The 27618-nt window shown below is 38.6% G+C and overlaps 1 protein-coding gene across 1 annotated transcript in view; it reads left to right on the forward strand.

Annotated features, from left to right (window-relative positions):
* The window catches only part of LOC126188522 (uncharacterized), a 145233-nt gene that overhangs the window by 81204 nt on the left and 36411 nt on the right, over positions 1-27618 (forward strand). Inside the window, exon 6 of the mRNA XM_049930124.1 lies at positions 13188-13336. Coding sequence (XP_049786081.1) covers positions 13188-13336 — 149 coding nt within the window. The remainder of the gene's footprint in view (positions 1-13187; positions 13337-27618) is intronic.

Here is a 27618-nt window from a genome sequence, read left to right on the forward strand (position 1 = left end):
GTGGAACTTTTGTCTACAGATATGATGACTATGTCAGGATCTGTTTTGAGGCTGCGTGTAGCTGTCCTTTCTCCTGCTGAAAGGTTGGTATCTTAGGAAGGGACCTGGCATAGGACGGTGAGGCCAACTTTGAGTTAGGAATTCCTGGAAGGTGACCAGTGAATTGTTAAGGTGGGAGGGGGTCAGGGTCATGGTTGGATGGTGGTATGAATGGGGAGAGCAGAGTTGAATTTTGGGATGAGGTTGGCTTTGATCAAACAGTCCACTGGTATGCTGCCAGTCTGAAGTGTCCATTGGGCACAATATTTTGGCAATCAGTCATGTTGTCATAATCAGGTACATTGATAAACTGAGCTCCTCAGGGCAAATGGCCAACTAATACCCCATCCCACCACAAGCTGTTCCCTCCGTGGTCTACGCCTGAGGGTACATGTCAGCAGTGGCAGGGATGCTTGCATCGGCGTTTGTGGTAGCTTTGCAGTATTTGGTCTGTCTGCCCTGGTCGCCAGATTGTTGTGTTTGGTGAGTGTTTTTTAATTAGTCCCAGTGCTTATTTCCATGCCTTCCTGAGGTTGTAGCTGCTGTCCCAATTGATAATATTATCCCTGGTGTGAATTTTGATGGTTTCTCTAATGACAGTGTTCCTGTAGTTGGAAGTCTGCACTAAACTAGCTGTTCACCAAGATGAATGGCCACTGGAAAATTTTCATTGAGAACAAAGTGGCACAACATGCATCTGAATGCAACATGCTCAATTTCAAAAGCTGCTTCACAACCCAACTATCTGTATCCTTCCCTCCATGCCAGTTCCTCTGAATCACGCATGTGGGAGCTACCCTTAAACACGTCCTTCATTCCTATAATCATTCTGGCCTCAATCTCAGGTAACCTACTGTCCTTACACCCACCACCCAACAGTTTCCACTTCCTTCATCCTGTCACCCCTTCTCGAGTCATGTGCCCACATGGCCTGCAGTGTGTGCCGCTTCCCAGCGCTGCTACAGTTGTGCCAGCTCATATACCTGCCACCCTTTCCTTCTGCATTCCTAGTGTCACGAACCCGCTCTACTGTGCAGGAAAAGTTATCTCCATAAGGACACCGTTACGGTGTGGCTAATAGCTGTATAGTACTTTAGTAGAGTTGGCCATGATGTCTCCTTTGTTGATCTTGCTGAGTCTGCATTGTCCATATGGCTTCTCGTTGTCTAGGCGATGATTCCTTTGCTGCTCTGGCTCCAAGAAAAAAAAGGTGTGTTTTTTTTAATTATCACTGGACTATTGAAATCATGACGCAGTATTCCACGGTTTCTTTGTGTCAAAAAAAACACACTTTTGTTGTCACAACTAGATACACAACTACACTCAACCACGGCCAACACTCAAGTGCCGAAAAACCGTTGTAGACCAAAGATCACAGTCATAAGCTACAAAGAACATACAATTCCAATATCGATTATTGATCGCAACACCTAACTTAGTATTATCTTAAGCAAAAGCTTTTTTTAACATGACTTTAATGTATAGTAAAATAAAATGACATCTATTCATCAGTTCCACTACAATAGCCCCCCAAGAATTTTGTAAGTATGAAAATGCGAACAAAATTCTGACACCAGAATAATGGAACTGCCAAGAATATGATTTTAAATAAATTAAAATTTTTAATAGGACTGTTTCCTTTGAATTATGCTAACACTGAAATTGTTATACTCAGTAAAGGAAAAAACACAATTTTTAACCTTACAGTAAATGAAATACGAAAGAAGATTCACAAATTTCACTTAGAAGAGTCCATAATGTTGTAGCACTTCACATGAAACCATTGAAAGACTGTAACTTTTAACTACAGGCTTGTTTTAATTTCTTTTGTTGCCCACTTTTCACACTACTCACAGTCTGTCCCACATTGTCCATCTGCACATAGGTGACTTCCATTAAAAGGTCTGATTTCTGCTTGTCCTGCAGTGCGTCTGTTTCCAAAGCTTAGCTGTTTGTATCGCTTCATTGACTATAATGCCATGTTATCTAAAAATCACATACAGAGATCACCTTTTGGTTACATAACGTTTATATCTAAGTACATGGTTAGGATACATAGTTAACCTTCTGGTAATGTTTATCTAGTGGGAGAAGTTTACAGTATCTGTCTGAGTGATACTACACAGATATGAACTGGTCCAAAAAAAGATTCTTTAAATACTAATAAATTCAATAAACATGTAATACAAATGCATTAACATATTGGGTGTAAAATATCTTATCGTACAGACATTACACCAATGATAAAAAAATTAAATTGTTTTCAAAAGTAAAGTTACAGGCAGCTTGTTACAAGGGTTCATATTCACAGTAAAAGTGCAAAGATAGAATCATGGATGAAAGTATTGGAATGGTATGTATCTATCAAAATTAAAAAAAATATTATGCATTTGCAGTGGTTGAGAGAGAAATATACAGTAATTCATGTGGTTTACTGAAAATGATTGTCTCCTTGTAGAGTTGGACATATCAAGCACTTAAGTGTGTAGTAATTAGGACTCTGCCTTTAAGAGTAAAAAATTTAAAAAAACTTAATTGTTGCAAGACAGATTTAGTGCTGATTAGTGGCTTGCATTTTAAATGATGTCTCACCAAGTGTGGGGTGTGAGTTAAACTAAAATTACACAAATTATGAGACATCAATCAAGTTGCATAAACATACAGAAATATCAAAAACTAACATGGCTAGCATATTACACAGAAAATTCATTGCAAACACTTCATACAGTGAATACATATTAAACAAATAATAAACATTTTCAAGGGCACAAAACTGTATCAAAATCAGACAATTTTTATAGATAAAATTTCATAATTTCCAGTTAAAAACTTTTGTTGAGTCACCTTTTAACTTTCTCAGAATAGTCTTACCCCTTTTGTTTATACAATTTCAATGAAACAATATTCCTTAGTCCGAGAACTTTCCTGGATTTAGGATACACCAACCGGTATGCATTTGGTTGTGGATGCTCTACAATCTCGAATGGACCCATGTATACACTCCTGGAAATGGAAAAAAGAACACATTGACACCGGTGTGTCAGACCCACCATACTTGCTCCGGACACTGCGAGAGGGCTGTACAAGCAATGATCACATGCACAGCACAGCGGACACACCAGGAACCGCGGTGTTGGCCGTCGAATGGCGCTAGCTGCGCAGCATTTGTGCACCGCCGCCGTCAGTGTCAGCCAGTTTGCCGTGGCATACGGAGCTCCATTGCAGTCTTTAACACTGGTAGCATGCCGCGACAGCGTGGACGTGAACCGTATGTGCAGTTAACGGACTTTGAGCGAGGGCGTATAGTGGGCATGCGGGAGGCCGGGTGGACGTACCGCCGAATTGCTCAACACGTGGGGCGTGAGGTCTCCACAGTACATCGATGTTGTCGCCAGTGGTCGGCGGAAGGTGCACGTGCCCGTCAACCTGGGACCGGACCGCAGCGGCACACGGATGCACGCCAAGACCGTAGGATCCTACGCAGTGCCGTAGGGGACCGCACCGCCACTTCCCAGCAAATTAGGGACACTGTTGCTCCTGGGGTATCGGCGAGGACCATTCGCAACCGTCTCCATGAAGCTGGGCTACGGTCACGCACACCGTTAGGCCGTCTTCCGCTCACGCCCCAACATCGTGCAGCCCGCCTCCAGTGGTGTCGCGACAGGCGTGAATGGAGGGACGAATGGAGACGTGTCATCTTCAGCGATGAGAGTCGCTTCTGCCTTGGTGCCAATGATGGTCGTATGCATGTTTGGCGTCGTGCAGGTGAGTGCCACAATCAGGACTGCATACGACCGAGGCACACAGGGCCAACACCCGGCATCATGGTGTGGGGAGCGATCTCCTACACTGGCCGTACACCACTGGTGATCGTCGAGGGGACACTGAATAGTGCACGGTACATCCAAACCGTCATCGAACCCATCGTTCTACCATTCCTAGACCGGCAAGGGAACTTGCTGTTCCAACAGGACAATGCACGTCCGCATGTATCCCGTGCCACCCAACGTGCTCTAGAAGGTGTAAGTCAACTACCCTGGCCAGCAAGATCTCCGGATCTGTCCCCCATTGAGCATGTTTGGGACTGGATGAAGCGTCGTCTCACGCGGTCTGCACGTCCAGCACGAACGCTGGTCCAACTGAGGCGCCAGGTGGAAGTGGCATGGCAAGCCGTTCCACAGGACTACATCCAGCATCTCTACGATCGTCTCCATGGGAGAACAGCAGCCTGCATTGCTGTGAAAGGTGGATATACACTGTACTAGTGCCGACATTGTGCATGCTCTGTTGCCTGTGTCTATGTGCCTGTGGTTCTGTCAGTGTGATCATGTGATGTATCTGACCCCAGGAATGTGTCAATAAAGTTTCCCCTTCCTGGGACAATGAATTCACGGTGTTCTTATTTCAATTTCCAGGAGTGTATATCAAAGAATTTCTTTATTTCAGAAGTTAGAATTTTTGATTTCTCATGTGATTTTACTAAAACATAATCTTCTACTTTAAACTTGGTTGCTTTGATCTTGCCATCATGTCGTCTTTTTCTAATTTCCCCCTGTTTTATCATTGTTTCTTTGACTATGGCTTCACGATCATGCATAGTCATCATTGTGCATGGTGGAAATTCTACGAGTTCAGTGATAATGTTGTCTGGTTTTAGATGAAACATAATTTCATAAGGTGAAAATCCTGTGGAAGTGTGGTGCAAGCTGTTCATAACATCTTCAAAGTCTTGTACATGGTCGTACCATGACTGCAATATGTACGACATAAATGACCAATCTTGCGCATATACCTCTCAGCTGGGGTCGACGATAGATTATATACAGATATTTGAACATGTTTGATTCCCGATTTATCAACAAAGGCTTTCCAAACTTTTGACAAAAACTGAGAACCTTTATCTGACAAGATTGCTTTTGGTTTCCCAACATTTAAGAAATAGTCTTTTTCAACTTTTGTAACTATCTCTTTACCTGTGGCTTTTCTGACAGGATACAACTTGATTAGTTTAGAAAATACATCCACCATGACAAAAATGTAGCAGTGGCCACTCCTACTCCTTGGAAGTGGCCCATAGAAATCAACACCGACTAAGTCTAGAGGTTGTGCAGGAATAATGTTTTGCATTTCATCTTGAAATTTTCTGTTACTTACTTTGACTCGTTGGCACTTATCACAAGTTGACAATGCTTTTCTAACTTTCTTGGCCATATTGTATATGTTTTCTTGTAATTTCTGCATACACTTCTGTATGCCACAATGACCATAGCTCTCATGAGTATATCTAATTAACCTCTCAGCTTCCTCCTCAGGCCAGCATAGTTTCCAATTGTCCGAGTCTTCGTCAGTTCTCCTAAACAGAGTACCTTTAAACACCTTATAGTACTTATCTAATTTTTCATAGTTCTTTTTCCCTAAACAGCGCTTTACTAATTTCCAATTTGCATCACGGTTCTGGTTCATCCTGATTTTATCACACAATGATCTAGCAACTTTTTCATCTGTGACCCTTTTAATATACCTCATTTTAAACTGTTTTTCTTCTTTCTGATCAAAAATTTCTGTTTCCCCTCCTACTGGTAGTCTTGATAGAGCATCCGCAACTATGTTGTCAGTGCCTTTAATATACTTAATTTCAAAGTTGAATTGCTGTAAATACAATGCCCATCTTGTAAGCCTATCATGATAGAGCTTGCATTCCTGTATATAGCTTAAGGCTTTATGATCAGAGTACACTATTACCTTATGTCCAAGTAAATAGGTCCTGAATTTTGAAAATGACCACTGTATGGCTAATAGCTCTTTTTCTGTTACTGTATAGTTCTTTTCATGCTTCAGTAACATTCTGCTTGCAAATGCAATTGTAGCATGAACTGTCTCCCCATTGACTTCTTTTACTTGAAATAATTCAGCACCTAGCCCATAATCACTGCTGTCAGTATGTAAACAGAAAGGTAAATTGAAATCTGGTCTGTGTAACAGGTTCTGGTTATTCAGTTCCTTTTTTATTATGTCGAAAGCCTCTTGACAATCTTTACTCCATATCCAAACAGTGTCCTTCTTTAACAAGTTACTTAGACAGGGTGTGTTTAAGCTTTGTTTACTTACAAATTTTCTGTAGAAGCCACAGAGCCCATAAAATGATTTCAGTTGTTTTCTGTTACGGGGTATAGGAAACTCTGCAATAGCTTTAATTTTGTCTGGATCAGCCAAAATTCCTTTTTCTGTTATGACATGTCCCAAAAATTTTAACTCAGGTACTGCAAATTTGCACTTTTCTAGTTTTAGTGTCATTCCCCCTCTTCTAAGTTTCTCACATGCCTGTCTTAAAAGCCCAACATGCTCATTCCAATCTTGTCCAGTTACTAAAATGTCATCTACATAAATCACTAATTTGGATACAAGTTCCTGCCCAAGCAAATGGTCTAAAGCGCTAATGAATTCTGCTACTGATGAGTTCAAGCCAAACGGGACTACACAATTCTGATAGCAACGGCCATTGTAAAGAAAAGCAGTGTATTTCCTAGATTTGGGTGCCAGGGGTACTTGGTGAAAGCCTGAGGTTAAGTCTAGACTTGACATTAATTTTATGTCCTTGAACTTGTGCAACAGCTCGTCAATGTTTTCAGGGTGGTCTGTTTCCCTGTATAAGATCTTGTTTAAAGGCCTGGAGTCAAGAACTATTCTCACTCCCCCATCCCTCTTTGACACAACTACCAGTGGGTTATTATAAGCACTGATACTCCTTTCAATAATGCCACACACTTCCATCTTATGTAATTCTTTCTCAACTGCTGTACATTTTGCTATGGGCACACCATATGGTTTTATGAAAAATGGGGGTCATGTGCTTACTAGCAAAGTACATTCGTAACCCCTAACTTTCCCTGGAATGTTGCTAAAGACATCACTGTATTCCCATAACAAAGACTCTAGTTCCTGTTTTTGCTCATCATTTAGACCGCTAGCTTCTGAAATCTTAGTGATTACCAGAGTGTTGAAATCTACTTCACTTAAATCTAGCTCTGTTATGTGTTTGTCAACATATCTTTTCTCCTTTACAAGATTTATAGTGTTAAATTTATCATTACACAAAACTGTATTTGATCTGACAAACTTGGTGGAGATACACCCTCCATTTAGTGTTGTTATGATAAGTTTTTGTCCTCCCCAGTCAAATCTTGCATCTACACTCCGAATCCATGACATCCCGAGAATACAGTCCTCATTGAGGCCTGGTATAATTAGTTATCCGTGTGTAAATGTGACTCCCTCAATTGTAAAAGATAACAAAGTTTGTCTTTTCACAGTGTTACTATGTTTTCCTGTAGCCCCTCTTATTTTCACCCCAATGACTGGCATTTCAATGTAATCTTTCTCGCACTTCAGCTTTTTGCTTAGAATTTCAGATATTCCTGACACCTGACTCCCTGTGTCTATAAGGCACTTGCCTTCCCAGGTACCAACTTTAGCTCTAATGAATGGACTACCTATGTCATCACCTTTTTCAGGCTGAACGTATTCATACAATAAATCATTTTGAATTTCACTGAAACAATGACTTTCTGACTTACAAGTACCTATATTACTGTCACCTTTATTATCTACGGTCATTACATTAACACACACATCATTAGCACTGTCACTTGCATTGATAATTTCATTAATCCAAATACTTTCACCCATATAACATTGTTCACCACTAAGGTATTTATCCTTCAGTTGTTCAACAATAATATGTTTAGTGTTTTGCCACCAATCAGGATATAAAATTTGAGACATATTAAGAATAATTTTTCTAAAATTGCTATCATTTTTAATTGCATCACTATTTAGCCACATATTATAAACAAATAATTCACCTTTGTTCATTGCAAATGGTAGCCTACTTGCACAGTCAGTTTTACTGTTCAGGGAATCTTTTTCAACTTCCCAGGTTCCTTCATAAGATGTTGGATTACAGAGCCTGTTGGTTGTGACACTGGCATTAACACCATTTAAAATGTTAATAACATCCTTGGGTGCATCTACAACATGCATGTCAGTATCTCCCACAACACCTAATACCTCCATTTCCTCTTTCAAGCAAACAAAATATTTTTCACCATCATCATGTATCATTAAATCTTCATTTTCCCAAATACTTCAATCATCAACCTCTCTCTCTCCCGAAAACTTAAAACGTTGCTTTCACACCCAAGTGTTTTTAATTCTTTGCTCGTTAAATCAGTGTCAACAATTTGCTCACTTGGTTCCCTCATCAGTGCATCAATTCCTAAATCATTTAAATCGTTAATCTGCTGGTCCTCTGACAAACTACAAGCTTCTGCCCATTCATAAAATTCAACTAAGTCAAATATTTTCTCTGGCTCTTTATTACAACCAATTTGTTCATTCTTAACAGGTACTGTGTTTAGAGGGTAGTACACATTCATAAGATAACTACTCATAACTTGAGACGTATCTCTTGGTGCAACGTAGTCACTGTTATTGGTCCATCTATTATCTATGCTTTTTGCCCCTACCTTGTGGACCGACAATGGAGTGCATGCTAGTTTTTTACTTCATGACTTCCCATAGCATTTTGACTCCTGGTGTCACTATGTTCACGCCAATTTCTGTTTTCAGAATCCTTGTAATTACTTCTGTTCCAATTGTTCCCAGATTGTCCTCTTGAATGGAAATTATAGTTTTCCCTTGAATGGAAATTATTATTAATATTGTGACTATTTTGTTCCCTATGATGAAAACTATGGTTGTTGGGCCTACTGTTTTCCCTCTTGTTAAAATTAGTGTTTACCCAACTATGATCCCCACCTCTTTGTGCGTGATTGAAATAGTTTTTTGGTTTCCCCACTTTGTCTATAATCCTGTCAAGTTTGTCCACATAGTTTAGAAATTGTTCAATGTCGTCATCTGGTCCATACACTAGGTCCCATTGCACATCTGTTGGCAACCTTCTCTTTAAAGCATCTATCTGTGTGAGCTCATCGAAGGGTTTACTGAAATGTACAAGTTTCTTCAGTTGATTCTTACAAAACTGTTTCATAGTCCCCTGTGTTTCTCAATAATTTGGCCCATTCAGGAACTCGCTCTTTATCCTGGCTTGTTCAGTTTCAGACCAGAACCGTTATAAGAACTCAATTTCAAATTCTGCATAAGACATGTCCATAGAAAAATTTTGATTGGCCCATGACAAAGATTCCCTCTCCAAAAATTTTTTAACAAACTTAATTTTCAATCTTTCACTCATATTGGGCAAAAAATTGTCTCTACAACTCTGCAGAAAGTCAGCAGGATGCAAACTACACTCATTAGAAAAGCTTTTAACTGGAATATTGGATAATAAGTTACATGTGTTCATAGAAAAAATTTTGTTAGCTACATCATTGCTAAATATTTCAAACTTTTGGTTTAACTCTGATACTGTACTTTTTAATTCACTAACATCTGTCTTAGTTTCAATCTCGTGGAGTTTTACTGTGTTACTGACTGTTTTCACTTTATCATTCACAACATTTAGTTTCGAGTCTACTCTACTTTCAAGATCTACTGCCATAGCTTTTACATTTAGACAAACTGTATCTATTTGACTATTAACATCAACAAAACACTTTGCATTTTTCTCTCTGTCTGTGACCAGTTCATTTTTTACAGACTGAATTTTGTTACTCAGACTAGATTTTACTTCTCCCACTTTAGATTCTACTGCCAAAATCTTTGTTGATGTTGCTGAGTCTGCGTTGTCCATGTGGCTTCTCGTTGTCTAGGCGATGATTCCTTTGCTGCTCTGGCTCCAAGAAAAAAAAGGTGCTGGTTTTTTAATTATCACTGGGCTATCGAAATCATGACACAGTATTTCACGGTTTCTTTGTATCAAAAACACACTTTTATTGTCACAACTAGATACACAAATACACTCAATCACGGCCAACACTCAAGTGCCGAAAAACCGTTGTAGACCAAAGATCACGGTCATAAGCTACAAAGACCATACAATTCCAATATCGATTATTGATCGCAACACCTAACTTAGTATTATCTTAAGCAAAAGCTTTTTTTAACACGACTTTAGTGTATAATAAAATAATATGACGTCTATTTGTCAGTTCCATTACACTAGCAGGCAAACTGGCCATCTCCCTCCAACTGCTGTCCACTGAACCTCAGTCCCTCTCTTTACCACCTGTCTCCCTTTTCTATCTACTCACCTCACCTGGCACCACCTCACCGCAACCGGTTGATATGCTGCAAAATACACTCCTGGAAATGGAAAAAAGAACACATTGACACCGGTGTGTCAGACCCACCATACTTGCTCCGGACACTGCGAGAGGGCTGTACAAGCAATGATCACACGCACGGCACAGCGGACACACCAGGAACCGCGGTGTTGGCCGTCGAATGGCGCTAGCTGCGCAGCATTTGTGCACCACCGCCGTCAGTGTCAGCCAGTTTGCCGTGGCATACGGAGCTCCATCGCAGTCTTTAACACTGGTAGCATGCCGCGACAGCGTGGACGTGAACCGTATGTGCAGTTGACGGACTTTGAGCGAGGGCGTATAGTGGGCATGCGGGAGGTCGGGTGGACGTACCGCCGAATTGCTCAACACGTGGGGCGTGAGGTCTCCACAGTACATCGATGTTGTCGCCAGTGGTCGGCGGAAGGTGCACGTGCCCGTCGACCTGGGACCGGACCGCAGCGACGCACGGATGCACGCCAAGACCGTAGGATCCTACGCAGTGCCGTAGGGGACCGCACCGCCACTTCCCAGCAAATCAGGGACACTGTTGCTCCTGGGGTGTCGGCGAGGACCATTCGCAACCGTCTCCATGAAGCTGGGCTACGGTCCTGCACACCGTTAGGCCGTCTTCCGCTCACGCCCCAACATCGTGCAGCCCGCCTCCAGTGGTGTCGCGACAGGCGTGAATGGAGGGACGAATGGAGACGTGTCGTCTTCAGCGATGAGAGTCGCTTCTGCCTTGGTGCCAATGATGGTCGTATGCGTGTTTGGCGCCGTGCAGGTGAGCGCCACAATCAGGACTGCATACGACCGAGGCACACAGGGCCAACACCCGGCATCATGGTGTGGGGAGCAATCTCCTACACTGGCCGTACACCACTGGTGATCGTCGAGGGGACACTGAATAGTGCACGGTACATCCAAACCGTCATCGAACCCATCGTTCTACCATTCCTAGACCGGCAAGGGAACTTGCTGTTCCAACAGGACAATGCACGTCCGCATGTATCCCGTGCCACCCAACGTGCTCTAGAAGGTGTAAGTCAACTACCCTGGCCAGCAAGATCTCCGGATCTGTCCCCCATTGAGCATGTTTGGGACTGGATGAAGCGTCGTCTCACGCGGTCTGCACGTCCAGCACGAACGCTGGTCCAACTGAGGTGCCAGGTGGAAATGGCATGGCAAGCCGTTCCACAGGACTACATCCAGCATCTCTACGATCGTCTCCATGGGAGAATAGCAGCCTGCATTGCTGCGAAAGGTGGATATACACTGTACTAGTGCCGACATTGTGCATGCTCTGTTGCCTGTGTCTATGTGCCTGTGGTTCTGTCAGTGTGATCATGTGATGTATCTGACCCCAGGAATGTGTCAATAAAGTTTCCCCTTCCTGGGACAATGAATTCACGGTGTTCTTATTTCAATTTCCAGGAGTGTAGCATTGTCACTGTTAGTCTAACTAGCACCATATAGCACATGCATAGGCATGTGTATGCATGTTTGTCAGTTTGTGTGTGTTGATGTATTTTACTCTAGCTTGTCAAAAGATACCTCCGAGAGTTAGCAAGTTTTCTTTCTTTGTGTGTGTCTGTCGACAACTCAATACTTCTGCTGTTCTTCTTTAATCATAAAATATCTATTTTCTGTTATATTTCCATTACTCCTCACTTTGCCACCACAATCATATTTTACTTTTGAATTTTTACTTGGATTTTTCATTTTCCGTTTCTTCTGTAGCAATGCCTTTTTTTAGCTTCCTTGAACTCTTTGTGTGAGCTGTATTTCAGTTCATTTTCTCTTCTTGTATTTTACATTAATACTAGTTACTGTAATTTGGTTTGCTGAAGAGAAAGAATGTGGAAATTACCTGAAATTGAGGTTTTATGTTTTAGGATGATTGTCAGTTATCTTGATTAACAATTTGCAACAGAATTTATTCAGTTGAATTTCATTAACTTAAATGAAAAGAATAGGGTCATTGAGAATGAAGACAGTAAAGATGTGGTGACATGAAACGATGTCAGTGAAAACTGTTCATAAATAATGTGTGTGCATTGTAATGTATATATCTTGAAAAATGAAATTTTGTGCAAATCTGGGACTTGAACACAGATAATTCTATTTAACATGAGCAGTTATGTTAATCATCAGGTTATATGTGCAAATCTGTGGGCTTTTCTCAAACTTTTATTGTAACTCATACTTTCTCCTATTTTCTTTGAATACTACAACAAGGAGATTTTCTCAAGGAGCAGGAACTGCACTAATGAGTTTAATTCAGGTTCGGCAGAAATTTTCATTTGCCTCTGATCACTACTTTTGAAATTTCTGAATAGTTTTCACTAATATTATTCATTTCACTGATATTATTTCATAATCATTGCATCTTCATTGATTTCACCACCACTGACTTTATTAATTTCATTTCAGTGAATGTAATCCAACTGACATGCCAGCAGGTTGGATAAGGCACCATTCTTCACAAAATCTGTTCTCTCACACCCCAATGGTGCTGTTGTCACATACCCCATGGAGAACTTGTGGTTTTAGCTTTATAAAGTAATAGGAGCAAATATAAGTAAAAATGAAAGTTTGACGTAGATCAGGAGGCGTGCTCAGATACATTAAAGGTTAAATGTGATTACATAAGCCATGTATCTGGGTTTGAGATCCAGTCTGGACAAATTTCCATTTGCCATTACATAGTCATTATAATTTATTCCCATACAATAATTACATACAAAAGTATTTTGTGAACACTTAAAATTTGTATGCCACTGAATATACTCATTGTAAATCATAGTAAATATGTTATTTCCCTCAGAAAGTCAAGAAAAACTAAATTGAAATATTTGTTTTAAAGCTGTGTTTAATATGTTTTCAATGTCTGGTTCATTCCTGCAGCAATTGCTGAGATTTGGATAAACATGTTGCTTACGGTTATGGAGAGTGTGCCCAGGAAAGTGGTTCAGTCAGTGATCCTGCCAGCTGCTGCCAATGCTGCCTGGCATGATGAGCAACAGCGAATTTTTGCTGCAGTTATATTTGGAAAGGTAAAGATCATAACCTGGCATTATTTGCTCTATTTAAGGATATATGATCTGTACTTTTTCTCTCGTGTTTTGAAATTTGTTTCTTTTGAAGAAGTTTTGAAGCCATATAGATCCTGGAAATCATGGATTATTACTGTTGAAAATGAAACATAACAGCTTACTTTATATTTGCTCTAGTTGGACACCAGCAATCCCCCCCCTCCACCCAATTCCTTAACAAATTGAACTCTTATATGTAAAACAGTGACACACATCTGATCTGATTACTTTCAGCATCACTTAATGTGTTAAATATTTGAACAGCAAATATCCAATATTGATAAACTCTTTTCCGTTCATTATTTTTTATGGGTACAGCATGAAAATTTCAAAGTTATGTGGAAATTTTGTTGGAAGGCACTAAGTGCTCTCATTCTGAAAAACTGGATGAATGAGTTACACCGCCTGAAGATATTAACACAATTTCTACAATTTCTTACTGTAATACTTGACTTATTTTGACAAATCTGTAACCTAAGATAATACCTTTTAAATTTGAAGCTTGGTCAGTAATTGTATGAAACCACAAATTCAACTTTTTGTTGCCCATGGGAGTTCTTATGTAAACATCCTGCACCTGAGACTAGGTGACTGAAGTAATATAGGTTAATTATCTTCGATTTCCTCCTTTCTTTTTATTGAACGATATCCTCTTGGACTTCACTTATCCATTGCCTGATCATAAATAACTTGCAATTTCAAATTCACAAAAGTTTTCTAAAATATATATAGTTAACATAGCATCAGATATAATGTTTGAGTAATAATCAGCACCCTGAAATCTCTCATTCTGCAGAGGGTGTTTTGTCATTGTAAAACTTACTGTCTGATTATTATGTGGCATATGGGGACTCAAACCTGGTCCCACACCTTTTGGAGGCAACAATGAGTTATTGAAACATGACTAACACCCTCACATCTTCAGAACAGAAGCAGCTAGGACAAGCTGGATAGCTCACTTGGTAATACAATTGTCAACCAAGGACAGTTATCCAGGTTTGAGTCCCAGCACAGCACAAAGTTTTAAGCTATCAGAAGTTTCAGTAATATGTATTTTCAGTATGCTAAAGCTTGTTCTTTATTTCATTAGCCTGTAAAAATATATTTTTCAAGGTTACTGATAATATCAATGAGTCACAGTTGGAATCGGTAACCTCATACAAATATCTTGGTGTAACTGTTAGTAGGAACATGAAATGTAGCAATCACTTTGGCTCAGTCATGTGTAATGCAGGTAGCAGATTTCAGTTCATTGGTAGAATTCTAGGTAAATGTAATCAGTGTACAAAGGCGATTGCATACAAATCACTCATGAGACCCATCTTATATTATTGTTCTAGTGTGTGGGTCCTGTAGCAAGTAGGACTAACAGGGGTATTGACTGAATACAGAGAGGGGTGGTAAAAGTTTTTTGGTTCATGTGAGAGTGCCACAGAGATGTTAAAACAACAGAACTGGCAGACTATTGAAGATAGACAGAAACTATTCCAAAATGACCTACTTACAAAATTTCAGAACTGGTTTAAATGATGACTAGGAATGTACTACAACTCCTTGCATATCACTCCCATAGGGATCTTGAGGACAAGATTAGATTAATTACAGCATGCACAGAGGCATTTGATCATTCCTCTCATACTCCACACATGAATGGAACAGTAAAAACCCTCAGTAACTGGTACAATGGGACAAACCCTCTACCTCACACTTCACAGTGGTTCACAGAGTTTAGATATAGATGTATCATTTTCTCAAGATATTTTATGCACAACTGCACTGAGCACCTTCAGAACCTCCTGGCAACATTGGAGTTAAGCTCTTTCATTGCACAAAAGGAATTTTGACAATTTCATAGTGTCGTCAGTGTGCATTTCCCAGCTAATTACCACTAAACCAATATATTGCTAAGATGGGAACTCTTTGCACATGCCATATTGACATGTAAAAGCTATAACACATGTGGCAAATAAGGAAAGACTGCATATGAAGCCATAAAGGGATTACTTTGCATATTTGTTGTGTTAATTGTTTGGGTAAACACTCAGTATAGAGTTGCCAATGTTCATTGTACATAGAATAATGAAAAATTTGTAGGGAGTTGTAGATGAAAACCATACACAGAGGCACAAACAATTTTTAAAGCAATGAAAATACCTACATTGTCCTATAATTTCAAAGTGTTGATCAGTAAGTTGGCACAAATTGTTAATGGCTTGAAACCACAATGATAAATGGCACAGACACCAATATTGCCAAAAGTACCAGCAGGTTCAAAGGGAAAATCAAATACAAAATCATTAGTTGATTGCAAATAATCATGTGGCAGTGAACTGAATACTGTGCCAGTTATTGATTCATTATTGATTCATGCCAACAAACCCTGAAACCCAAAGCACACAGTACTTCACACTTCCATCTTGAAAAGCAAAAATCAATTTCAAAAGCAAGAGCAAAACAAAGAGAACATGTGTGAAACTATCATACCAAGCAATTCTAGATTTGATTGCTAGTTAAAATTATAATCTTCCAACATAATGTATGGAAGCTTAACTCCCCATGAGAGAAGCAAAAATGTCTGTCATGTATCCTCTGAATGATTGTAGGGTCTCTAACTCCATGAGAAAAAAGAGGAAAAGAAGAGAAAAGCTCACAGTTAAGGTGGCTCCCTACCTGCAGGAGAACAGTAAGGGATTCATTGTGTTAGAATACAAGCTAATAACACACGGAAAATACCTGTGCCTTTGTTTGCAGGAGACAAAGTCAAACATTCAGATACATCAGTGATAATGGGCTATGACCTTCATGTAAGGATGACTTTACTGGAGACTATATTAAGAAAGGTTGACTTTGTATAAGGGTAGTCATAAATTTTTAGTCATCACCTCAAAAAAATAACTTATTTTTTTCAAGTACATGTCTTGAGCCCTGGTACTGGACCAAGGAATAAATGTGCAAGAAGCATGGATGCTGCACTTTGCGGACACCCTCTACACTAGCTTGTCACAGACGAACACTGCAGCGTCAATATATCCCATTAAAAAGGAACAACAAAGCATTACTTCCACACAAGGCAGCTAAGAATGGAAATTTCTTTCGATGAAGAGAGTGGCAGATGAACAGCAACATGATCTTCGATGTGAAACATTTCCTGAATGGTCAAAGTGCTGACATCTACATGTAAGGCCTCCCCAAAGTAATCTATTGTTAAGAAAAATATACTCCAATGGGGTATAAATACATAGAGAAGGACTAACACTGTCATGAATTTTCATGGTCACAGCTTTATTTTTATTTTGAGGTGATTATTAAAACTATATGTATATCCTTCACATATTAAGTGCACATCATGATTCACATCAATTTCCTTTGTATGCTTGAAACTGGCAGAAGTTAGTGATGAACCATAAAATAAATCATTAGATGAAAACTGCCACCAACCCTTTGTAATGACCTACAAGCATTGCTTTAACAGTCCAGTTGCCCATGTGAGTTTCAGTATGCATCTAATTACAGCTGCAAGTAGATTTAGACTACAAGATCTTAACTAATGCTTAGGGCCTTAAATGTACTCAATGTGTTACGGTACCTAACACCCACTTGTCTAAGGGACCAAGTTATTCAGAACCTACAGTACCGCTCAGAAGTACTTTGTAGTTGTGGTATTATGTTACCATTACTACTTGCATGTAGCCACAACAAAGGAACATGTATAACTGTGCCATTCCAACAAGAGCTTCATGCCACTGGTTACATATCTAGTAAACAAGCTAGGTCATGCAGTAACAATGTAAGTACATATTCCTTTAGCTCAATAGTATTTTGTAATTTGCTTTGGTGTTACAGTATTCATTAACTACTGTTACTTAGGCATTCAGACAGTGTTTGTTTATTTGTAGAGACAACTAAAACCACCTAAAATGATTACTTGGTTGATGTGAGACAACCTGTTTTGCATGCTTTGAAGAAGGGAAAGTCGGAGTCTAGTGTTGCTAGAGTCTATGGCATATAAATGTGTGGAGTTGACAGCAAAAACAGGAAGGAACAGTAGCCAATAAGATGAAGTCAAGTTGTCATTAAAAACAAGCAAGGAGGACAGAATGTAAGTCAGCTACTGATCCAAGAAAATTGGGTTGTCATATTTAGTATGCTCTGGAGTAGCATGATGGACTGAACCTGCATGTCTCTACCATAAAATGTCACCTAGTAGCAGGTCATTTAAATGGTAGATGACCATCATGTAAACCACTCATAAATGCAAAAAATAGGAAGATCAGGGTAGTGTTTGCAAAGAAACATCCATCCTGGAATTCTACAGATTGGTCTAAGGTCTTATGGAGTGATGAAAGTAAATTTAATGTATTTTCTTCTGATGGAGTTCAATACATATGTCGACCAAAAGACCAAAGGGCAATAAAAACTACTAGATACCAACCAGTCAACCAGTAAGCAACAGGTTGTGGGAATGTTTTCCAAAATGTGGTGTTGATCCTCTAGTCCAAATAAAAGGCAAAATGGATCGTTTCCTGTACAGTGACATTGTTTTGCATGGGAGAAAGAATATGCCATGTAATTAGATATTTCAGCAGGACAATGATACAAAAAACACTCCCCCCCGCCCCCCAGCATACTGTAAAGGGACACACTCATCCAGCATTACTTTTCCTCAACAGAAGTAGTTGATACCAGAACTAATTTTCGAATTTTGGACAGGTTAGTATTATCTCAACTTTTTGTGTGAACATTTCATATAATTTTATACACAATATGTCATATTTCAAGCTAAAAACAATGAAATTGAATTACTTTATTTTGGTTGTTACAATCAATGTGTACTACCTCTCTATGTACAGTTAAGATTTTTTTTTAGAAACATTTGAAAGTACAAAATATTTGGCACACTTAAAACTTTTATTATTAATTATGCAATCTTATACTGTTCATTATGTTTATTTCTGGATTCATTTATAAATTAATAGAAATTCATTTGTCAAGAAAATTTGTAAACCCTTTGGGATATTGTTATTACTGCAGAGTGAGGAGGTAGCAGTGGGCATGCTTCTGATGTGATTGGATGTGTTTTTGTATTTTGGAAGAACAATGTAATTTTGCCTTTGTCAATGTGAAAATCCAAAATACAGTGTGATATAGTAAAATGGGAAACAAATAAACATAAAAAAGTCTGCACTGGCATTCATCAAAATTATTTATGTCAATTGGAAGATGGGAACCAAAATGTGAAAATTTCAGCTTCAAGAATCAGACCCCTAGACTTGAAGAACTGGAAACCAACTATGAAAAGAAGATAAGTAAAAGTTTATTGTATATCTTACTACTCTCAAATGATTTTAAATGACTTTACCATCGACAATAGTAGTGATAAAGGAGAGAGGAGTAGATTGCAAGTGGTGACGTCGTCCGGGGTCAGTTGACTAACAATGAAGTTTTGTCTGTTGCAGGAAAGCAAGCACTTTATTGCATTTACAATTTATATATGAATGAATTCCTGATAACACAAAGAAAGAAGACACAGGGCTGCCCAACAAAGCAAATCATATCAGAAGTGATGATGCACTACCGACAATGACAGATCAGATCGAATGAAAGAGGACTTTACAACTGCAACCAGGGACGTCAAAAAGGAAAGATAATACTACTGTTTGTGAAGTTAATTTATTTGTGGACTCGTTTGATTGTTAACAAAATGAATAGGGTCGAGGGTAGGAGTGAGGTAGAAGGGAAAACTGTAGGATCCAGTCAGGACATGTCTGAGCCAAGTGAAATCATAGTCAGCAAAGAAACAGCAAAAACTGATATTTTGCAGTTAATTTTGATAAAATAGAGGAAATGAAGACAGATCACAATAGTAAAGTAGACAAAGTACAAGATCAAATGGACCAACTTAGTAATCAAGTTTCAGAGCTAAAAAATGGGTTGTCAGAGGGGTTCAAAAGTGTGAATGAAAAAGTTGATGTTGTAGAAAATAAATTTATTATTTTGGAAAATGAGTTAATAGTTGAGTCAACGAGACAATTGAAGAATGTTGATGACATCAGATGTGAACAATGACATCAGATGTGAACAGAAGGCTGTAGTGGAAAAAATGGAACAAAATATCGCCAGTTGAAACCAAAAAATTTGAAATGTTGAAAGCAATATGCAAATTAATGTAACTGTTTTAGGTCAATAAATTTCAGCAGTTCTGGAAAATTGCATTCACAAAAATCTGTGTGCAAGCAAGGGTATTGCATGGTCTAAATTTACTATCAAATGTTTTCCATCATACAATTATCATGCAGTGGATTTTCTGCACCACTGTAGAGATAGTTTTGTGTCAGTCATGAATGACAATAAAAAAAGTTAGTTCTATCATGGATAAATTTAAATTTAAGTCAGTAGGAAACATTCCAAAGTTTCAAGAAAAGTTTTTCTAATAAATTTTGGTTTGAAGCTGAACAGGGGAGAAACAAAAGTGAATTTTTGAATGATACTAATTATAAGAATAGAGATGGTACTTTGAAAGAGTTTTGTAAGAACCTTGACAAGCCATTTGATGAAATGATCTTGATTGATGCATTTAAAAGGAGATTACCAGAAAGGTTGCAGTGGGATTTAGTACACGGACCTGATGATTGTCTTGAACAATTTTTACAATGTGTTGACAGGATGGATAGGGCAGTAGAAAGAAGTATGTACCATAATAATTATAGTGATAGAAATCACAATGGGAATAATTAGAGAAACAAAGATAATGATAACTTCTATCAGGATGAAAGTATAAATAGAGAGAGAAATTTTGAACATCAACATAATAGGAATAATGGGGATAACCATCAGCATTTTAACCGAAGAAACAATCATAGAAGCAACTACTCAGGAAATGGCAATTTGCCTCAATGAAGGTCCACAGTTTTGGGGCAAGGAAACACAACAAGTACAGGACCACCAAGTTACACTTGCAGTTACACAATAATAAGAGTCTTAGTGATATGAAACTTGTGTCTGAAATTGAACAGAAGGAATATCAGGTGTCTCATTTATGTTTTGGTCAAAAGTTTTGGGATACTATGCTTAATTATGGTGATGTAGGTGCTAATCACAAACCAGAATGTGAGGGTAGTGATAATTGTGAGATAGTATGCACTAATGATTTCTTCTCTTTGGTCAGAAAACAGTGTTATTAATTTATGTAAATCAGGCTATGACTCTATTGGATCTGAACTAGATGATATTTTTGATGCAGATCTGAATGAGAGTTGTGAAATAAGAGGTAAGTGACTTTGATGGAGCTCAGATTTGTATGATGTTGTTGATGAGGTAATTTTGGAGGAATATTTTGACGATGAGTACCTGGTATTTGTGGATTTTAAAAAAATGAAGTTTCAGAGTTATTTGTGAATGACGTTGACAATACAAGTGATGTATGTGATATTGTAAGTGAGAGTCATGGGAATACCAGTCCAGTCAAAACAGTTTTTCGTTAATGACATGCAGAGTAATGATACAAACAGTGAAGGTGAGGTATCTGTGAGCCTAGAGAATAAAGGTAAAAACTTTTTGAAGTTTGTTTGGGACCAGATTGAAGATAACATAGATAAAAATGCATTGTGGAGTAAGTTAACTGTGGTTAGTCAGAATTTGTATCCAAAGTGGTGGAATGAAGTGAAGAAGATCTGAGCAGGAAGTGTAATTTTGACAGTAATGTGTTTTGTGTTCCTTCTGTAACAAGTGCTGTTAGTTGTGCCATAGAATCCATTCATTGTGTTCAGTCTTTACCTGATAACATGAGTAACCAAAGTAAAGCTATGATACCAGAAAAGCTGTGAAGATGGTGTGGATGTAGCATGTTATGAAATTGAAAGTGACATTTTGCATGAAGGGTCTGATAGCAGAGATGATTCAGATTTTGTGTGTCCTTACAGTAAAATTAAGATTGATTAGTGGGAAGGTAACTGTTTGATTTATACAGGTAGCCCAATTTGTGATGTATATGGACAGTTCAGAGACAAGTTCAAGTATAGTAAGAATTTTGTAGAAATGTCCATTGTAGGTGCGAAGATAAGAGGAGCTACTGGTAAGCAAAGCAAATTTGTAAACTCTCAAGTACTGTTAACTTTTAGTATAGAGAACAAGTCCTTTGAACATGGATGCATAATGATCCCTAGTCTGTAAGAAAATATACACTATATTTGCAGACTGACAAGACTATAATTCTGTTTTGTTTTTCAGAAAAGTAGTATGTAAGATCATGTGATTTCTAAAGTTCTGTCTTATATATTGACTGAGTTTAAATCTATGACACACTATATTTGCAGATTCATGAGACTATATACTGTAGTTGTGTTTTGCTTGTCAGGAATGTAATATGTAAGATTATTTGATTTCTAAAAATCTATCTTATATTTTGACTGAGTTTAAATCTACAACCCACTATACTTGCAGGTTCATACAACTATGTCATTATGTTTAGATTTGTGATTTAGAATTTGATACATATATGTCACGATACTAAATGGTAGATCCTTTTACAATTTTGTTATGGGACTATGCATTTAAATATCTAGTAATAAATTTTCACATCTTGTACTGTAAAAATTAGGAATAGTATCTTAGTATATGTTTGTGTATCACCTTACTAGTTAATTTTTTCATTGCGGTTAGCTCTGTTTATTAAAGTTTTGTATGTGAACACTTCTCTTTTTTCCCCTCAATATAAATAAGCAGAGCATATGCTGTGTGATGTGAGGGAGGAATTAAACAGCATACTTAGCACACAGAACAATGTTGCAGGATTCGATGTGAATGCTAGACAGGAAGCAACCTATCCATTGGAGCGTGTGATGAGAAATCTAGGGACGAAACTGAAAGATGTGGGTGGATCCACTCCCATGATGCTGTATGGCTGTATCGCTTGCTGGTCCAGTCAATTACAAGAGATCATAGGTGCTGGGTAATGTACTCAAGCATCTGTCAACTACATCAGTGTTGTGACTGAGATTTGTAAGTTGTTAGCGAAGAAATTATCCTATATGAAGAAGTCATGGAACTTGTTTAGAAAAATCGTCACTGGCATGGACAGTGTTACTTCACATAAATTTATGTTTTTTCAAGTAGGGAGATTAACTTCCCAATACATTATGTTACTTTAAATCAGTATGTATTTATTTCACCAATTGTAAATGAATCATCTAGATCTCTAGTTAGTTTGTGTGAACAATTAGCTGTTAGTGTGGAAGCCATTTACGTGTATGGACAGTATAACAAGATGTATACATTTTCTGATTTCACCCACTGATATTGGTCCTCAATCTCATTCAAAGCTATTTATGACTCTGATTACCTATATTTATCCTGAGTATTGCAATATTGTATCTCACTGGAACATGAGTTGTGGGCAAACTCATGCTTAACTCTGTTTTTGGTACCCTTGGTCATTGCGACTGTGTGTGTGTACTCAAGGAGAGCATGAAACTATTGATTGAGGCTAGATGCTTCCTATAATTACTCTTTACATATGATTGAACTTATTGGTATATGATTGTGAACTTTATTCATTTTGTTCTGTCGAGTCATTTTTTCTGGTCTGTACATAGTGTGGTTTGGTTTGGATTCATGGGTCAGCCCCCACATCGTAAGCTTGGGCCCTAAACCTTTTTCATTATTTTCTCCTTTCATGAGTCAACATATCCTTAAATGCTATGGTTTATGTGGCTGATTGATCTTGTGTTATATTCATACTCGTGATTGATTGAGTATATTGTTCTGGCCTGTACCCGTCATTGTGAGTTTTTCGAGTCAGCTCACTCGTTGTACACTTAGGCTTTGAATTTTTTTTCTTCTCTTTTGAAGATTTTGAAGGTGTGACTCTATAGATGTAAACTCGCAACTTGTAATTATAAAAATTTGCATTGTCTCTGCACTTATTTCTGTAGTTAAGTGTTGTAATATTGTAGTTTTGACTTTGTATCATTTGTCTAGTGACGGAATGTTCCACAGATTTGAAAATCTGAATGCGATGCCCTGATATAAGTATGAATTATGACTTTCATAGTAGATATTTTTCCTATGTTTTCTGTAATATGTATCAGATACTTCTAGACACCTGTATTCTATCTTTTGGCATCATTTTTTACACCATTTGGCAAATCTTACAGCAGGTCACAAAATATTGTAAACACTTTGTTTCCATATTTGGTGAGGGGGGCATTGTAAAGGGAAGCTCTCCTCTAGCATTACTTTTCCTCAACAGTAGTTGATACCAGAACTAATTTTCGAATTCTGGACAGGTTAGTATTATCTCAACTTTTTATGTAAATATTTCATATAATTTTATACACAGTATGTTATATTTCAAGCTATAAACCATGAAACTGACTTAATATTATTTTCGTTGTTACAATCGATATGTATTAACTCTGTATGTACAGTGAATATTATTTTTTTTTAGAAACATTTGAAATTACGAAATATTTGGCACACTTAAAACTTCTATTATTAATTATGCAATCTTATACTGTTTATTAGGTTTATTTCTGGATTCATTTATAAATTAATAGAAATTCATTTGTCCAGAAAATTTGTAAACCCTTTGGAATGTTGTTATTAATCCATAGTGAGGAGGTAGTAGTGGGCATGCCTCAGAAGTAATTGGATATGTTTTTGTATTTTGGAAGAACAATCTAATTTCGCTTTTGTCAATGTGAAAATTCAAAATACAGTGTGATATAGTTAAATGAGAAACAAATAAATATAAAAATATCTGCACAGGAATTCATTATTTATGTGAATTGGAATATGGGAACCTAAAATGAAAATCTTTCCGCTTCAAGAATTAGACCTCTAGACTTGGGGAACTGGGGCCAACTACAAGAAAAGAAGTAAGTAAAAAGTTTATTGTAAATCTCACTCCTCTCGAATTATTTGAAATGACTTTACCATCAACAATAGTAGTGACAACAACAAAGGAGGGAGGTTTAGATTACAGTACCCAGACCTACAGATTGTTTTTGAGCCTGAGAGCTGTTATTTCGGTTTTGATGCAAGATATTTTGCTTAAACTAAATGCAATTTTGCACACTTACCATTATGTAATTGTAACTAATGCTTTCTACAAAATGCTTTTGAGCACTACTGTATGAATTTTCCAATTGCCCTTTAATGTTGCTACAGTACTGTTTTCTGTCATAAATCTTTTGTTACCTTTTGTTTCTCTCGCTTGCACTGCTCAGTGGGGAATGGCCAATAATTTGTACTCTAGTGACCATTCTCCAGAAGTATCCAAAAGAAATCCATTGAAATAGACACTTCATAATGTTAATTACATAAATCAAGACAGAAGTTAGTGTGTCATATTATGCCTGTGACCTGACAAGCTGCTGTACATATGTTACAAAGTCTACAAACTGTCTGCAAAAACTCTGTTCCTTGTGGAGTGAGGACTTCTATTTAAAAATCAAGTATGGTTGTGTGGCTCTTCGCAGATTCAAATGAAGTCCAGCTGCTGAAAACTTCACATTTTAAGTAGTAGGGACCAAAAGGTACTAAATCATCCAGGTGATCAGTAGGAGGCCATGGTATAAGATTGTTGATTCCATAAACTGCCCCACAAAATCCACAGTAGAGAGCCCATCAGGAGGGTGTCTGCCCAAGATATACAGTGCCTAGTTGTTAATGCCCAAAGAGAATTTATCAGATGAGTCCATGAGACATAATGTCAATAATGGCAGTACATTATGCCACTAGCTACAATCTAGTCTTCCAGCAGGACATGGCTTTTCGATAGAAGGGCAATTGGGACTTTAGTTTTGCAGTGGAATATTTCAGATTTACTTCCAGTGATAGCTGACTTTGGTACTGTCTACTGCTGCTGGCATCGACTAGTAGACATTCTATACACAATTACGGTTCCATTCATTCCTTTATTGACAAATAATTTGGAGCATGGCTTTCCTTGCATAAAAAATTTATGATGTAAAAAGAAACTGAGGAAATTTCTCCTTAAAATATGATACTGTACATTATTTTGTACTTCTGTAGACTGTTTATTGTTTCTGTGTACTGTATTAGATACACTGGGTGTAACAGTTTGTCACTAAATGGCAACATGCAGTTGAACTGTTTGACTCCCACCACAAGAAATTATTTATAATTCAGTATTGGTGGTTCACAGAAGGTTTTGTAAAACAAATTGTTTTCTTATAACATTGCATGTGTATATAAATAAGAGCACTCTCCACTGAAGCTGATAGTTCAGCTCCTTGTACTTTCATGTGTGATCAATAAACTTACTTTCAGCTTGATGTGTTAGCTCTTGTTGATAATGCTTGGTACGTAATCTAACCTCCCACATCAGAGACACCAACCACTTCCTTTATATACTCTAGCCTCCCACATCAAAGACACCAACCATTCCTTCACCAACCCTCCACCACCAGCCCTTACCTCCTGGATCCCTACTTGCCACTGTTGATGCCACCACCCCATACACCAACATCCCTCGAGCCCATGGTCTTACCACTATTTAACACTAATTTTCCCAATGTCCTTCAGACTCCAGACTCAGTACCTCCTTCCTCATACACCTTACTAACTTTATCCTAAACTTCAACTCCTTCTCATTTGAAGGGAAAGTATATAAACAATTCTGTGGCACAGCCATGGACATCCCATGGCACCCTCTTATGCCTATCTTTTTAAGGGCCAGCTAGAGGAGACCTCCACAGCCTCCCTAAACACCGAACCCCACGTCTGGTTAAGGTTTATTGGTGATATCATCATGACCTGGATACGGGGCCAAGACATCCTATCTTCATTCCTTCACAACCTCAACTCCTTCTCTCCCATCTGCTTCACATGGTCCTCCACAATCCAGCTAGCCACCTTCTAGAAGTTGACTCCCTCCTCTGTGATGGCTCCATCTGCACCTCTGTCCACATTAAATGTTAAATGCACCAACCACCAACAGTACCTGCATTTGGGCAGCTGTCATCCCTTTCACACCAAAAAATCCCCCCACCATACAGTGTGGCCTACCAGGGACAGCATACCTGCAGTGACATAAATTCCCTTTCTCAGTATACTGACAATCTCACCAAGGCCTTCACAGACAGGCACTATCTCCTAGACCTAGTCCACAAACAGATCTCCCAAGCCATTTCCCTGGACACCCACAATCCTCTCACCAACCCAAGAACCAGCAACAAAGGAGTTACCCCTTCATCACACAGTACCACCTCAGACTGGAACAACTGAACCACACTCTTCGACAGGGCTTTGATTATCTATCATCATGCCCTGAAATAAGGGACATCCTAGTTGAGATACTTCCCACCCCTTCTGAAGTGGTGTTTTCTTGGCCACTCAACCTCCACAACATCCTAGTCCATCTCTACACCATTTAGAATCGTAACCTCTTGCCACAAGGATCATATCCCTGTGGAAGAACCAGGTGCAAAACCTGTCCAATACGCACACCCAGCAATTCCTATTCCAGTCCTGTCACAGGTTTATTCTACCTCATCAGGGGTCGGGCCACATGTGAAAGCAGCCATGTCATTTACCACATCTACTGCAATCATTTCATAGCTTTTTATGACTACCAACCAGCTGTCCACCAGGACCTCCACACAACAGTTTCTGCTGCCTCTGTCCTATCATCTCTTCCTGATTCTCATCTCCCACCCTATTTATTTGCAGCCCTATGCCGATACATCCACCTTTCTTTCCCTGCTCTTCTCTTTTTTTTGCTCCTTTTTTCCCCACCTCCCTGCCACACAACCTCGTGATGCTGTTCCTGTTGGCACCCTAGGCCCTGTGCACTCCAGCAGACAGCGTTCGTCTCTCTCCCCACCAGTACACTATTATCCCTTCCCCATCCCCATCCCCGTCCCCTCCAGATGCTGCTTGCACCCCATGTGATAGTTGCATTCTGGCCCAAGAAGCTAGAGTTAGCAGTCGTATGTGTGTGTGTGTGTGTGTGTGTGTGTGTCTGTGTGTGTGTATGTATGTGTGTGAGGTGTGTTTGCTTGTGTACATGAGTGGTGTATGTCTCTCTTTTACTGATGAAGGCTCTGGCCAAAAGTCTTCTGTAAGTGTCTTCCAATTGTGTCTGCAATGTGACGTGTCTTCTTTACGATAAGCAGCAGTCTGTCTTTTCCTACATTGTTGATATTCCTATCTAGTGTTTCCGTTATTGGATAGTAAGAGAAGAAATACAATGGTTTGTGATATCTTGCAGTGTCGAATCT

The sequence above is a fragment of the Schistocerca cancellata genome, chromosome 5 (assembly GCF_023864275.1).
Source record: "Schistocerca cancellata isolate TAMUIC-IGC-003103 chromosome 5, iqSchCanc2.1, whole genome shotgun sequence".
In the NCBI taxonomy this organism is placed as follows: Eukaryota; Metazoa; Arthropoda; class Insecta; order Orthoptera; family Acrididae; genus Schistocerca; species Schistocerca cancellata.